A 15841-nucleotide genomic window follows, 5' to 3' on the forward strand; every position below is an offset into this window, starting at 1 on the left:
GTGAGCATGTTATAATAAGTTGTTGCCAACGATGAATACTATTAGATAAAATTTTTATTTGGTGTGATTTAGAACCAGAAGAAGGTATATTCATCAATAAGTAGGGGGGTTGAATGGGGAGGGTAAAACAAAGAGTTAGTCACAAGTTATCTAGAGTTGTAAAATAGTTATGGATTGTTATCTAACCTTTTTACGAATGTAGATAACTTCCCTAAGCTATCAAATTATTCAAATAATACCTCCATTATGAATACCTTGGGGCCACTAGATATCTTTAAGCAAGGCAAGGACACGGTATATTCGCTACAGCCTGTGGATTGAAGTTCATACCTAGTATACTTCAAGTTGTCCATTCGTCTACGTTTCAAATGAGATCAATATTATCTACAATCTTACAACAATCCTTCTCCCAACACTGGGTATAACTGACGAATTAAACCTTGGTCTGCCTGCACAGCTATGTCCATCCATATACAAGCGACACGGTCAAAGTGAGAAGACTAAGAAAAAGAAGAATAGAAAAACAATATCATATGATAATAACGGAAACGAAAAGAATTTCCTAACGCCAACGCAGAAAGATAGCCGACCTACGCCAGAAAGTGATGCTTCATGATTGCCATTAAAAGGTATTAGGTTGAAGATCAGAAAACAGTTCGAATCGAACATGGCCCGGAAGGACAAAATTCCAGGCGCCGAAATTTGCTACGAGTGGTATAAGGGTGGGATGGAATGGCCATGAAGAAGGATAGAAAATGAACTAGCAGTTCACGAGGTTGATGTGGTTGTCGTTGAGGGCAGCACACGCCAGCAGGGTGCGGTGAGGGTGGAAGGCCGTGCTGGCAATCGGGGAAGATCGGTTGTGGTGAAGGAAGCTCGAGTAGGGCTCGAAGGTGGATAGATATGTACCATTGACGTTGAACGTCTTGACTTCGTGTCGGTTGGTACCCCTGTTCATACAAGTCAGCAAATCTGCTTAGCCATATTTGGCAAGAGCCACGTACACCATGAACACAGGGGCGTGTTCATGCACGCTCAATGTGCGAAGCGTATCCTTAGTCGCCGAAAACGTTGAAAAAGGCGTGTCCATTCGAAGATCCCATAGTCGAATCTCGCCATTTCGGCTACCAGACACCAGTTCTCTCAATCCACCGCGTTGCATATGGACGTTGGTAATCCACTGCTTGTGCTCGCGCCAGACCTTAACCATGGAGGTTGTCGGCTTGAGACGCTGATCAAACACTCGAACAGCGCCATCGCCAAATCCTGCCACGAAGATATTTCCTGCAACCTGATCCGACGTCAAAGAAGTGATACACGAGCCGGACCTTGCGGGAATATCCTATGCAATAGTCAGAAGAGTGTTCCCATCCTCAATATGTGGAAACATACGTTAGTGCACACTTCGGTGGCTGCGTTCCACACCCGAATAACCTTGACGTCTCCTGCGACCAACGCTTTGCCCTGACCCTGCTGCCAGTCGAGAACTAGGCCGGCATTCCGGTTACTTGGAATCAGTTCCGGTAGGGCCCTAAAAGACGTAACGATCTCAACCTTTTTGGCGGACTCATAGTTCCTAAACACTTTCAGTACGCCATCGGAGGAGCCTGTCATCAAGAGTGCTTGATCGTCTTCGTTAATATACCGCACTTCGTTGATTTTCGAGCCTGCTGGGTTGCCATTAGAAAAGCGGTTGAGACGTTTGTGGCTCTGCCAGTCCCATATCCTGTTTGGTGTTAGCAGAGAAAAGCACGGCTGATCCTAAGCACATACGCAATCGTATCCCTGTCGTCCGCAACTGCGAGATGATCCTCAAACTGGTGGAAGCACATCTTCAAGGGCTGACTGCTGTTAGATAAGAGAGACAATGAGTTATCCCATCGGCTACTGCCGGCTACTCCCTTCAGGGGTTGGGTCTCCGAAATGATCTTTTCGTTGCGACTCCGCCTCCAAAGGCGTTCGTTGTAATCCGCACTACCGGGCTCGTCGGGCTCATTGGGTTTCATCTGGGGTTCCCGGAAGTACTGAATAAGGGTAAGAAGTTGCTCATACTCAATCTGGTTTTCCGCGCTTATTGCATCAAGGAGTTCTGGGATTACCTCTGTGGACCAATCTAGGAACCTGCTCATCAAGGGGATCGTCGGGACAGCAGTGGGGTCTCTGGGTTCAAAGCCTCGTGAAGTAGGGGTCGGGGCCTGATGATACGCAGTCGCGGGAGCGACTTGGTCGTTGACCTCTGGGGGCCGCGTCCATTCGGGAGGGGCTCGTCCTCTGGGTGTCATGGGAACTCTGTTTTTCGGGGCCGTTGACGTTTGCTGCGACTGCGCCTCGCCCGCGGATGAACTGCCGAACGCCAAATTCTTGAGCGATGCAGCGACACTCGCCGTTCGTTTTAGGCTCAGTGAAAGGTAACCTTCTTGTTTCGGCGGTGCAGCGGAAGGAGGAGTCGGCGGTGGCGCCGTCTTCTTTGATTCTGGCCTTTCTCGGACCTGATACTTCTGGGATACACGACTCGAGAGATCCAAAATCTCATTGCGAATCTTGTTGGTTAGCGTCGCCATGGGGGATTGAAGAAGACAGATGTGGATGTAGTCGACCACCATGGCCGCATCTTGGGCAATGTCAGGATGGGGATCAACAGAAAGAATTAGTAGTTGTTTCCAAATAGTACCGAAAGTCGTATTCCGAGACAATTTCTGCGACCTATGGTTGGGATCCGTGGAGCCATTTGCTGAGATATTCGGCACATCCTCTAAGGAAAGACTCCGAGTGCCATCTTGTTCCAGTTTCAGCATGAGGTTCTGCTTCTCGTCCTGAAATTCCTCGTAGGCAGCAACCAGGAACTTGTTCTGGTAGCGCCTCACGAACGTTGAGAAGAAGACCAGGAGTTCTTTCCTCACCAGGACACTGCCGTCTGATGCCATAGGTAGCACCGTCATAGCTAGAGACTCTTCTATTTGGGCAACCTGGTCTGTCAAATCAGGAATACCCAAGAAAGTCGTTACTGCATGGAGCATTGCAGCTCGGACCTCGGGGACCGGATCGAAATTAAGCTCGCACAGCCTTGCAGGAGCAGCGCAACGAATGCCCATCCACTTGGCTTCAGGGAAGTCAGACCACAACATGCTAATACAGAGACACGACCATTGCCGCAACAGGGGGTTTTCAACATCCATGAGGTGCTTAAGGCAGGAGTCAAAGAGCTCAGCAGAAAGGCACACATTCTGGCCTTGAGGGTAATTCTTGCAAAAGATCGAGACAATGAACGCACACATCGCTCGATGTTCGCTAGCATTGCCCACGGGAATTGGCGAGGAAGGGTTGAGGATGGAAATGAAGTAATGGATTCCGTTGTCCTTCAACAAATCGTTCTGGACTGTATGATCGACGGCCATGATCCTTGCCCAGATGAAGACCATCACGGGCTTCAGTTCTTGGGCGGCGGACTGCAGGAGCTTTACGACATATGGGAATATCCCGATGCTCAGAGCCAGATGGACAGCCCAAGGTCCTAGATCCAGGAATTTGCTAAGCAATATCAGCGCCCTGAGTCGATGCGCTTGACTGAGAAGGACCTGTAGCACAATCGGAAGCTGATCCGGGGGATTCTTTTCCGTTGGACCTGACGACAAGTAAACCTCAAAAGCGGTAAGCTGCTCGGCAAAGAATGTTGAATGCTGATACTCATATTGCCTGCGGCCCTCCTCGTGGTCAATGAGAGCTGGTAATTGTGACAAGACCATTTCAACTGCCAAATCCCAGCTCTTCCACAGCGGGTGATGATGGGTCTCTGGAAGCTCAGGAGATGAAATAGGATGGCACTTGTATGTTCTCATGATACGCTCGGCGAGCAGGAAATTTCTAAACAAAGCAGCGACCATGAGATCTTGACGGAAGAGCTTCTTGAACAGCGCCCGTGGCAATGTGTTCCAGGCGATAGTGTCCGTGATCGCAGTAAAAATCCAGTTCAGCTCTCCAAGTGGGCTTCTCCGGTCCTGTAAGCGGCCTGGCACTCTGAACTCGTCAATCGAGATATTCGTCTGCAGGGGATTTTGGAGGATGAAGAAACGCAGGGCGATCTCAATAGGTGTAGTCAAGCAACAAGTGAAGATATCCGCTGGGAGATCGGGATTAGTGGGGAGCGACTCTGTCTTCTGACATGCTGCGAGGATGATACAATCCCCGTAGTTTTGAACGATGGCGTTTGGATCCCGCTTCTTCGCCTCTGCGTTCTCCTTCTCATGTTTCTCGACAAAGGTGTGAAAGTTCGACACAATATTCCCTGCATGCGATACGTCGAAGACAAACAGGCTAGGTCCTGCAAGCCAGGACTGCAAGTCGTAGAGGGATACCGGAATGTACTGAGTGTAGTTCTTGTTGAAGACCCAAATCTCGCCCGACTGAGTAGGGAGAGGTACACCATGGCCGTTGTAGTGGAACAGCACCCGCTCGTCCTTGGCGTTACGGCGCAGAGAAATGCAAAACTTCTTCGTCTCATCGACAGAGGGGTCAAGATATTGCTTGTACCTAGTTCTTAAGCTAAGTGTCTCATATTGCTCCTGCAGTTTCTTTCCGATCTGCTCCATGATCTTGTTGTGACCACCGCCGGTAGTAGACGTGGGATCGACCCAGCATTCCAACTTAGCTGTCGGGTTCGTCTTGACCACATCGGGCGGGTCGACGCCAATATTCAGGCAGATGGCTAGCGCCGCGGAGACGGTCTTCAGACGGTCCTTCATGCGCCAGTCTTGGCTGGGCCAGCTTCCGACCGGATCCCTAGGGATACCGTTCGTCTCGTGGCGCTTCTCTGTGAAATACATATAGAAATTCTAAAGCAGTCAGATCCGACCGGATTGTAAGCCTTAGCTATCCGTTGCATCTGCTTACCGAGTGCAGGACTTTCAGGTACTCGCTCGAGGTATATTCCTCCTGCCATCCATGTCTCATGGCAATGTCCTCTTCCTCATCCCCAGCAATGGCTTTATCAAGCCCCACTCTGGGCCCATAGTCGCTGCGGGCCCTCTTCAGGGTCGCAATCGGTCTTGCAGAATCCGACGATCGATCCGAAGTCAGTCGGCCATTGTTCTCGATGATCAGCGGGTTCTCGCCTGCAGATGAGCTAGTCGGTCGTTCGGGGGTGATAACGGGAGTCTGTTTGTGCTCCACGGTAGTAAATGATCGGTGATGTCCTGGAACAGGAGCGGGGGATCTGTCACGCGGGGGAATGTGTGTTTCTAGATCCGGACCAAAGGCAACCCGAACAGACTTGTGATGACTTTTCCGAGGTTCGGGATGCGATGCCTGTTGGATTGTGGGCTCCATTCTGAATTCTGATCAATGAGGGTCTGTTATACATCGAAGGTCATCATGCAGCGTGAAGTAACGAGGACGAAGCTGGCCGGGACCTGAACATGCGGAGAAGTTAGCATATAGTCAAAGATGATGGAGAATCTCACATGCGGGGAGTTGGTGTTGCCCAGGCGTCGACTGTAGGGCAAATGCGCGGGTGAATATGTTCTCACCTTATCAATACTCATGTCACAGTGCATGCACTGGGACCAGGCGATTCTCATACCCAATCCGGAGGGTCAGCAGTCAGCAGCCAGCAGTTGGGAGGACGCCCTGTGGCGAGGAAGCTCTGCCACGTTCAGGGAATCCAAAAGAACTCAAACACCAGGCGATTCGGTCTCCCCAGAACGTTGAAACTGCTGATACTCCCTTCCAAAGACGCGGGGGACTTGGTTGATGATGTTGGTTGGCGAGAACCATGAGCTCTGGCCGGGATCCTCTTGGCATGGCCTGGACGGAACATCGTTGTCCCCGGAGCATATCTAACAACGCCTGCGCTTAACTGGATTAGGCAGCTCCCATGGATGACGATATTTCTTCTACCGAGGCGGTGGTCTGGTTACTCTTTACGGTGGAGGAGGTATTGGAATTATGCGTGTTTTTCTTTCCCTTCAAAACCATGTATTTTCACATTCATTCTTTCATTGTTCTTGGTACCTGGAAGCTTACACTACAGAGTCCACAAGTCACATGCCTAGCAGCTTGACTAAGCGTACCCAGCTCTATGCATGGATAAGAACTCCGTTGTTCATACGTACCTAAATCGGACTAGATCAGTATCATTTTAACTACTCCATCCACTACCCACCCAAGCTATAATTATATTAGGAGTTCAGGAGAGGCATTGACACGGTTCACACTCTATCAAAACGTTGTGATTCATATGCTTCTTCCCCAATACAATCTTGAGGATGCAACTGGATACATCAAGACATACACGGACATCAAAAATGAAATTTAAATAGTGGCGAAAAAAAAATGTTATGCTCTACTAGTTAGTAATTGCGCTTTTTGTCTTCCCCCACTACTAGTATATACTTCGTACACAGTAGCAATATATTTTCGCGACCCTGCTACAGTGGTGGTAAGGAGGCGTGGGGGAGAGAACAGAGACAAGGGACCAAGACGGGTAGGCTTAACGGCGATCGGAGGGCCGTCAGATCACGTTTCGTTTCAGTCGTTCTTCTGTGTGAAACACTCTGCCCATGTCTGTCGGTATGCCAATACTATGTAAGAGGGTAGACTGGATGCACTTTTCCGACCGAAAACTTCTGAATAACGACTAGGTATGTTCGGAAGGACGCAGCTTCATTTCAGCCGACCTTCTTTGCACCCCCAAATGCGCTCTAATTAAAGTGGTAAGAACGGGGCTACTGCAAGCCCTGCAGGCTGGGCCATGTTCATCCATGGGTATGAGCCAACCTCATTGGTGGTGAAGTTAGGGAACCCGATACGGGTGATGGCTTCTGAGTGGCTTGCAAAAGATGAAGGGGAAAAGAAAGGCAGCACACCATCACGGGACATCTGAAAAAGCACTAAACAAACCCGTCAGCGCCCAGATCACGATGCGCCACTGCCGCCCTGAAAGAAACCAATTGAGAGATGGGAGCATTGCAAATTACGACAGGAAGGGTAGTGGCATCCTGCTACGTAGTACTGACAGGTAGTAAAGAAGTACTGTAGCTACCAGTCTGCTAGTAACTAGTAGTCAGTACTTTCTGCGTCCCTTACTAGAGACAGACTAAATAGCAGGTTTGAAAGGGGGGGCCAGCCATTCAGCGCCCCATGCCCAGTGGCCTGAGAATCATATCTCTGGCGGTTCCCATGGTCCCAGTGGTTACTGGAATAAGCCACTAAACCACACAGGGTATGTAGATATCGATCGAACCGACCGTTGTCTGGAATCCAGAAATTAGTTCGCCTGTCGTGGGAATGATGGGCCAGATAATGCGGACCAAGCCCCTTTTGCCGGGACCAATGTGATCTCTGCTTGACCCTAGTGGTTCTCTTTTCCCTAACCCCCCTTAGAAATTGGGACGGTTCAACCCCTGGTTCCGCCCTGCTCAATCTCGTGGTTTTTCGTTTTCTGGCAGCGTCCCGAGCTATTTTGTATGAGAGGAGCCTCGCTACGGGCGGAGCTAACTGTAAGTCTGTAAGCCTGGCCCTCCCCCAGCGCTAACCCGTCCGGACTTTTACAACGTATTTCCCCAGCCAGTCAGCTTCGCTAGGTAGTCTACCGTTGATCAACTGCCCTCCAGAATTAGAAAGTGGAGGAGTTTGAACCGACCTGATTCATAATCCCTGAATATGCCCGTCGCCAATCAGACCGACACATTCGACTTTTACCATGATGCTTGCTTCTTTTTCTCCAACAGAAGCTCACCTATCCGAAGCGTCGCAGTGCTTTGTAGACAAAGATACCTCGTTTTGCGAACTGCTGGCTACTATAGCCACACTGTGACGTAGCCAGTGCCATGCCGACTATGATGACCCCGGTTTGTTTGCTTTGCAACGATTTCAGCTCTAGTCGGGAGCTGCTCATAACAAAGGGATGGGACTACGGAATCGTTGCTTACTGCATACTAAATAAAGTTCATGTCCCTCGCGCATCTTCCAGTCTTAAACCTGACCTTATGTCTGCTTGTCTGGGACATGGAGCCGCCCTCTGTCTGATGCTAAATGGGGCATCTATGTCCGGCTGATGCCGGATGTCTGGGCCCAGAGACCAAAGGTATATGGAGTATATGGAGCCATGGATACTAGCAAGCTTTGTGATGGCTGGTCAGGCCATAGCGTAGAGCGGTATTCTTCTCCAAAAATGCGCCGCCCGCAAGACAGGTGAGTGTTGCTACTGTCCGTAATGTACTTTGAAATAAGTATGTCTTGTTCCTGCATCGAAGATAGCCCTGAATCAGCAAGGGATGTTCAGATCGTGGCCAATGTGATATCATCGTCGGACTAATCATAATTTAAGAAACTTCTTCGGCGGTACTCCGTACATTGCCCAGCCGATGAGTTTTTGTTTGCCAGGTGGAATGTTCGGGGTGTCGATGATGTGGCTCGGGAGCCACAAGGGAACCAACCAACCTCTCGCGGTGGTTCCTGCATGACCAGTGGCTCAACCCACATCCACTCACATTGTATTATTGCAATTACTGGCTCGCAATGGAGGATACCTGTTTCCCTCCTCAAGATGACCGAGTCTGTGTAGACACCCCTGCATTTCACATCTCCTCTATCGTTCATGCATCGAGGAATAAGCAGATAACTGGGTGCGATGTGGAGCGACAAGCCGAGTGGACCAACGACAGACACATGTCGGCAGTTGCGAATTGCATTGCTTATACTGAAGGCCGATCGACCGAAATCTGGTTGTTAGCCAGATTAATGAGATCCTGACAGAAGATTCATAGGGAGTTGATGGAAATCCACCCGTAAGACAAGGGGAATGAGAATCTCAAGTTAATTGTATCTAGCTGTCTGTGCCTTTCAGTAGTAGAATGAGGCTTGAAATGGATGGGGGAGGTTGTAAGGTGGTTCGGGGAGGGTGGGAAGAGGTGGGAATGTAACTAAGAAAGAGTTAAGGTATGGGAGGGTGGGTGTACCAACACCACGTCTGGGGAATGGAAACGCCTCGTGGGAGGATGGATTGACCTTTATTTACTTTTTTTTACTTTCTTTCTTTGGGATGTATTGACAGGGAGGAAAATGAGATTAATTTTCCCGCAAGACGGAAAAGTAAGCAAGTAAGAAGCTGCCTTGGAGAACGGCGATGAGGCGGTGTCGCCCTGGCAGGTCCGCATCCCCATCCGTCTTTTCGCTCTTCTTCTGCCTTTCCCCCCCCCTAAACTAAAACTAATTGCTGCCAAAAGCCCAGAGGATAATTATCTAATGCTGGCTGGCCAGAAAGTGTGAAACGCCGGAGTCTTTCACTTCTCTCGTCTCCCTCTCCTCTCCTCTCTTCCTCCAATTCTCCAGGTCCAGAGCCCCAACTTCTTACTCGCGCACCTTCATCCTTTTTTACTTTCTTTCCTTGTTGATGTTCTTCTCGTCTTTGGGTGCTCTGTTGTCCACTTTTCCGTCGGCCTTCTTTGCTTGTCCTTAGTCGCAGTCGTTCCGTTCCGTTTGCTGTTATCCACCCCTGTCTGTTTTCTTGTGATTTTCTATATTCCACCCCTCTCCATGCTCTGTCAGTGTCGCCATCGGATTTCAATGAGGCTTTTTCGGAATTAAAAAAAAAAAGACAGAACAACACTCTCAGTCTCCGAATCGATACGTTGAGCGGCTTCAAGAGAAGGGTCGATTTGAATGGGGTGCCTTTAGCTGCTCTTTCTAGCATCGTCAGGAACGAACGCCGGTCCCTACTGTTGTTTCTCTGCTTTCGACTCCGAATTCAATTCTCCCCGCCGTTCGCTCCTTCATAACGTTCAACAAGCCGGCGCTCTTGAGCTATCCTCCTGCCGGTCTTTAGTGGGATCTCTTGTTTTGATCTATAATATACCCATCGCATTGCAATTGGAACTCTGTTGGTACAGGTGACCTGGTGCAGCTGGTGGACTCCCCCAGTTCCCTATTACACTTCCGCCGTTGATCCGCTGCTTTGTACTTGAGACGACCGTTTACGACTCAATCTTAACGATGGCATTCCTCTTTAAATCAAAGAAACACCAGCAGGGTTCTGGCCTACCACCCGCGTCAAGAAACGTCCAATCTTCAGAAGGGCCGCCGGCAAACCCAAGCCCAAACCCATCAGCAGCTGCGCAGCTTAGCGGCGCCAAAGAACGGGATGGATCACATTCCCAGACCCCGACGCCCAGCAGTAGCTATAATAATTCTTTGAACTCGTTGAACGGCACGAACAGCCCCGATCACCCGCGGATGCGCCAGAGAGCCGAATCCGAATCGCAGGTTGGTTTCCCACATCCTCTCCCTCAGTGACACTCAACATTGTGTGTCCTGTTCTGCTTGTGATGAGTGCTACTCATTTTCCGAGCCTTGGCTGATCATACGCAGAGCCAACGACCACAACAGGCGGCGCCAAGTAACTCCCCGAACGGTAGCCCAGGTGCATCATTGTATCCATGGTCGCAACGACGCGTGAACTTCACTTCCGCCCAGACAAATCCATTCCCTCGTTATGGAGCAGCAATCAATGCGGTGGCATCGAAGGAGGGCGACATCTACATGATGGGTGGCCTAATAGATGGATCAACTGTCAAGGGAGATTTGTGGATGATGGAAAACAGCGGCGGTAACTTGTCCTGTTTCCCGATCGCTACTGTCTCCGAAGGGCCAGGCCCGCGAGTCGGCCATGCCAGCTTGCTGGTTGGTAACGCTTTCATCGTATTTGGAGGCGATACTAAGGTGGACGAAACCGACACCTTGGATGACACGCTCTATCTCTTGAACACATGTACGTATGCATGCAACAGTCTCATTCACTTGAGACTTTTTGGGGTGTTCATATTCCTAACATGTCTGGGTTGCAGCTTCTCGTCAATGGTCCAGATCGATACCCCCAGGTCCTCGACCTGCTGGGCGTTACGGCCACACTCTCAACATCCTTGGCTCTAGACTTTATGTTTTTGGTGGACAGGTCGAAGGCTATTTCTTCAACGACTTGGTTTGTTTCGACTTGAACCAGCTTCAGAATCCGGGGAACAAGTGGGAATTCCTTATTCGGAATAGCCACGAAGGTGGCCCTCCGCCCGGTCAAATTCCGCCCGCCAGAACCAACCATACAATAGTGAGCTTCAACGACAAACTGTATCTGTAAGTGTCTATACTTCGTCTACACCCTCTTTGCCCTCTGATGGATGCGCTCGATTTCTGACCCTGCTCCAGGTTTGGAGGAACGAATGGCTTGCAATGGTTCAATGATGTCTGGTCTTATGACCCTCGTGCAAACACCTGGACTCAGTTGGATTGCGTCGGCTTCATCCCAACACCTCGTGAAGGGCACGCTGCGGCTCTTGTCAACGACGTTATGTACATTTTTGGAGGACGAACCGACGAAGGTATTGACCTCGGGGATTTGGCCGCATTCCGCATCTCCACGCGACGATGGTATTCTTTCCAAAACATGGGGCCTGCGCCTTCTCCAAGGTCTGGCCATAGCATGACCGCCTTTGGAAAGCAAATCATCGTTCTGGCGGGTGAGCCGAGCTCTGCGCCGAGGGATCCTGTCGAACTCAGCATGGCATATATCCTAGATACCGCCAAGATTCGCTACCCAGCTGAGAACCAATCTGGTGAAAGAGCTCCTATTCAAGCGATGCGGAAGATGAGTGGAGACCGTGCAATGCAACCGACGGGTCGGACATCGCGGGAATCTCAGAACCAACCTGACGCTCAACGACGTGGACCACCCCCCCAGTCACGGGAGAGCATTATGACCAGCCCTACTGGTAGACCAGCGGACCTTGGTCCTAGTCCAGGGCCCGGATCCCGACTGCCCAGAGCGTCGATAGCGCAAGCCCCCGCGGGGCCTCCTCCCCCGGGACAGGCCCCTACACCTGGTCAAAGGGGCAACACTCCTCAGAATGCCACGAATCCCCGAAGCAAGACGCCCACGAAGACGGATCGTGCTTATGGAGGCCCGCCTGTGGATACCGCTCGAGCCATGGGGCCCGACAGGGATAGAGAATCACCAGCTGCCAGGGACTCGCCAAAAGAAGCCCGACCGGCGCAAGACTCGAGTGCCGCATCGGGCGGTCGCCGTACGCCAACCCAGCAGCCATCAAGAATGTCTGCCAAGGCTATGGAAGCTGGTGAGGCTGCACCCCTTATAAGTGCGCCAACTAGACAACGGTCTTTGCGCCAGCACCGGCAACGCAGTTCTATGGACAGTGCCGACGAATCCATCCTTGGTAAACATGCTAGTATCGATGGTTCAACGGAGTCGAGGAGTTACAGAAATTCAAGATCTGGAGATGAACCACGGTCGCCCAGACTGACGCCCCACCAGGAAGCGCTAATCAAAGAGCTGGAAGCGGTGAAAAGCCGTAATGCATGGTATGCTTCCGAGCTTGCGTTGGCTAAGAAGGCCGGGTATGCACCCAACCCGGCCAACAGCGTTGGTGTGGATGAGCGTGCCGCAGATGCATTTGCGGATGAGGATCGCCCGTTGATCGAAGCATTCCTTGCCATGAGAGCAGAGCTGGCCAAAATGCAGGCCACAGTCGATCGCCAGGCGGCCATCGCATCTAAACGTGTTGCAGAGGTGGAGCACCAAAGGGATGTTGCTGTCAATGAAGCCGCTTACTCTCGTGCCAAGTTGGCTGCTCATGGTGGAAGTCAAAGGGGCACCCCGCAACCGGATGGAAATGCGCAGGAATCCGAAGATACGTCTGTGGAACGCGGCACAGATCTAACCCGAAGGCTAGCTCTGGCTCTCGCGTCGCAGAATGAGCTCAAATCCAAGCTGGAAGTGATCACCACTGAACTTGATCAGGAAAAGCGAGGCCGTGAGCTTGCGGAGGAGACATGTGAAGCCACCCGGAGACGACTGGCCGAACTAGAAATGCACAACAGTAAACTAGAGGCTGAAAGTCTTAGGGCGGAGCTTCATCAGCTGGAGGCGTCGCTCAGGGAAGAAAGTCTGTTGCGATCGGAGGCCGATTCAGCAGTGAAGCAATTGTCCTTGGACAAAGAGGAACTTCTGCAGAAACTCGAGGACTCTTCCACCCGTCTTAGGGACTATGGCACTAACCTCGGCGGCCTGCGGGAGGCTGTTACCGCGTCATCTGAGAAGTCCCAACTTCTGGAGAGACAACTAGATGAGGAACGTGAGCGGCGTGAAGGCTTAGAAAGGAAGCTGTTGCAGCTGCGTTCGGAGCACGAAGAAAGGTCAGCAGAGTTAGAGAACGCCACACGTCGCTTGCGAGATGCCGAGGAGCTCATGCAGAGTCATTCGAGGGAAGCCGAGACCCATAAGAATGCGTTCTTGTTGGGTCTTGAGCGTGCGTCATCCTTCGATTCTGAAACATCCTTGCGCTCCTTGTCCGATCAGCGGGTTTCTGCTTTGGAAGCTCAGATAGAGAGGGCCAACCAATTGGCAAAGACGAGTCAAGCTGCTGCAGATGAAGCAGCAGACAAACTCCGTCGTGCAGAGGAGAGGATTGCTGGACTGGAGGCGTATCAGGAACAGGCTAGTAGGGAGGGTTTGCAGCTTCGCAGGCAGCTACAAACAGCTATGAAGGAAAGTCAGGGCCACTCTGCTGAGAACAGAGAATTGAAGTCACAGCTGGAGAACCACCAGCGCGAGGCCGGTGCTCTGGCCGTCCAGCATGCTGCCTTGAAGGACCTTCTGGGAGAGCGTGGGGTCAATTATGCCGATAGCCGACGCTCGCCCCTTGAGTCGCCTGGGTCTCGTTTCGGAACTCCCGAGCAAGGTCGGCTTCGCGAACTGGAACAACAGCTTTCCACCAGCTTGAAAGCCCACGAAGAATTGAAGTCCTCTTTCGAGACTCGTGAGCAGGAAGCCGACCGCGCATACAGAGAGAAGCTTGAGCAATTAGAAAATGACTACCAGTCGGCTGTTCATTACGTCAAGGGCACTGAAAAGATGCTGAAGCGCATGAAGGATGAGCTTGCTCGGTACAAGTCTCAGAACGGCAAGCTTCAGTCGGAGCTCGACGCGGCACAGACAGCTCTTGCTGAATCGTCTGGCAAGTCTTCGCAAGCTCCTGCTGACTGGGAGGTCGAACGCTCGAGACTCGAGCAGTCAATCTCCGATCTCCAGGAAGATACAGCAGCCTCCATCGCCAACCTTGAGAGTCAGGTTGCCAGGCTGAGAGCAGAGGCTGCGGCCGCTGAGGCTGACAAGACCAAATCGCAATCCGAACTCGCAAGTATCAAGCAGGAACTTGCTGCTGTGGCAGAGAAAAGCCGCTCTGAGCTGGAGCAGCTCAAGCAGGAGAACGCCTTGTTGGAGAATCGTGCGTCCGATGCCGAGCAGAAGGTTACCATGCTGCTTGACCAGGTTGAGGCGTCAGTCGGGCATTACCGTCGGCAGTCACAGCCTGTCCAAGGAATTAACGGCATCTCTCGTACTCACAGTAACGCCTCAAGCAACACTATCGGTGCGGGCCGTCGGTCCCGGGCTGATAGTGCCGTGTCTCAAGACGACGCTTTCCCTGACAACCGAAACTCGGTGGCGCTGGACTCGCTTGCAAACGAACTGGAAGCCTTGCGCACTCAGTGGGAGAGCAACAACCGTAACTATCGGTTGAGTACGCAGTCCGACTTTGATCGAACCCCAACCAGGGAGACGGGGCTGAGCGACAGTCTAGCCGAGTGGAGGCGCCGTCTGGATGACGAGGAGACCAGCTCCACAGAGAAGATCGAGCCTCGCCACTCCGGTACGAATCATGTAACAGCAAGCATGTCCTAAACACGACATGACTGTCTCCGATTATGATGAGAGATCAAATGTGTCTGTGTGTATGTGTGTGGTATATGTCACGAGTCAGCTGATTGATTGATGGCTAGTGGCTACAAGCATTTTTTCTTTGCCTTTCAATAAGCCTCAACCTTTGTTATTTATTCAACTCTCACCAACCCATTTCCCCCTTCGTTCTTGTTTCCTTCCCTTTTATACCCCATCCACCTTTTTTATTCATTTCATTTCCTTTCATCTATTTTCTTTTCTTTTCTTTTCTTTTCTTTTCTTTCTCAACCTTCCATACTTTGGACTGTACTACTACTACTACTACTACTCCTCCATTACTTTGTTTACTTTTTAACTTAACGACGCCTCTGTCTGAATCTACTTCTGATTTTCTCCCACCGAAACGACTTGGAACTCGTAAGCCCATACTGTATTGCGTCCACCACTCAAGATAGATTTAATAGATACCCTTAGATCCTCATTGAACATATGGCTGGCGTACATGCCCACCTTCAATTACTCTTACCACTGAGTAAACTGCAGCAGCCAATAGTTAAGTTAGAACATAGTAGTTAGTCACTATGAGACTGGATTCCAGTGAGTCAGGCAGCAGGGGAGACAGATCCTTGCTGGACATCGTCACAAGTATTGAGATGTGGACTACCTAAGGGAGTGTATATGCCTAACTTGGTTTTATGATGTGATCTTTCTTTCTATTTTGTAAAGTTACATAACGTGAGTAATGCGTACATAGAATAGAAGATGTCATATGATGTGTTTAAGTGGTGGCTGTACCGGCCTTGCATTACTCAATTGGGTATGGATAGGTGGCAAGCTGCTCTTGGTCCTGCTTATTGCTCAAGGCATCCTGCTTTGGAATGCAGGAAATGGAGGGGTAGACATTATGCGGGCTTTATCGGACAGTTGTGGCGACTAACAGCAGAGTCAACTACGTCGAGATTCTTGTTCTACATCATTGTACCAGATTGCGAGATGTATAGTTCCTGATTGGGTAGCGAGTCAGTGGGAACCGGCTCAGTTGCGTGCTGCATAAAGCACATTCTGCCCGGCTGATCCCACCAACTACCCCCTCTCAGTATG

The 15841-nt window shown here is 50.8% G+C and overlaps 3 protein-coding genes across 3 annotated transcripts; 1 reads left to right on the forward strand and 2 right to left on the reverse strand.

Annotated features, from left to right (window-relative positions):
• Positions 1-419: 419 nt before the first annotated feature.
• Positions 420-5743, reverse strand: BO83DRAFT_376048 (ubiquitin-binding TORC1 subunit KOG1). The gene is made up of 7 exons (XM_025530614.1): positions 5523-5743; positions 4888-5405; positions 2100-4829; positions 1774-2024; positions 1393-1726; positions 1005-1342; positions 420-950 (listed from the first exon to the last, which is right to left on the reverse strand). The coding sequence occupies exons 2-7, from the start codon at positions 5320-5322 to the stop codon at positions 761-763; spliced, it is 4278 nt and encodes a 1425-aa protein (XP_025391264.1). The 5' UTR covers positions 5323-5405; positions 5523-5743; the 3' UTR covers positions 420-760.
• Positions 5744-9160: 3417 nt separating this feature from the next.
• Positions 9161-9838, reverse strand: BO83DRAFT_203788 (uncharacterized protein). Its single transcript, XM_025526658.1, has one exon. It carries the CDS (start codon positions 9686-9688, stop codon positions 9194-9196), a length of 495 nt encoding a protein of 164 aa, XP_025391265.1. The 5' UTR covers positions 9689-9838; the 3' UTR covers positions 9161-9193.
• A 149-nt stretch (positions 9839-9987) lies between these two features.
• On the forward strand, positions 9988-14743 carry BO83DRAFT_396525 (putative cell polarity protein (Tea1); the record flags this gene model as incomplete). Its single annotated transcript, XM_025533139.1, has 11 exons — positions 9988-10257; positions 10363-10762; positions 10839-11121; positions 11194-13820; positions 13851-13897; positions 13925-14050; positions 14075-14126; positions 14151-14201; positions 14232-14311; positions 14333-14344; positions 14366-14743. 11 exons carry the CDS (start codon positions 9988-9990, stop codon positions 14741-14743), a joined length of 4326 nt encoding a protein of 1441 aa, XP_025391266.1.
• Positions 14744-15841: the final 1098 nt, after the last annotated feature.

The sequence above is a fragment of the Aspergillus eucalypticola genome (assembly GCF_003184535.1).
Source record: "Aspergillus eucalypticola CBS 122712 chromosome Unknown BO83scaffold_5, whole genome shotgun sequence".
NCBI lineage: Eukaryota > Fungi > Ascomycota > Eurotiomycetes > Eurotiales > Aspergillaceae > Aspergillus > Aspergillus eucalypticola.

Bases quoted from the DNA above. Each gene is read 5' to 3' on its own strand.
- BO83DRAFT_376048 (XM_025530614.1), bottom strand. From the start codon at position 5,322: ATGGAGCCCACAATCCAACAGGCATCGCATCCCGAACCTCGGAAAAGT. The intron at 4,830-4,887 runs GTAAGCAGATGC...TGACTGCTTTAG, and splicing joins ACCTGAAAGTCCTGCACTCG to AATTTCTATATGTATTTCAC. The intron at 1,343-1,392 runs GTATGTTTCCAC...ACTATTGCATAG, and splicing joins CCACCGAAGTGTGCACTAAC to GATATTCCCGCAAGGTCCGG.
- BO83DRAFT_203788 (XM_025526658.1), bottom strand. From the start codon at position 9,688: ATGCTAGAAAGAGCAGCTAAAGGCACCCCATTCAAATCGACCCTTCTC.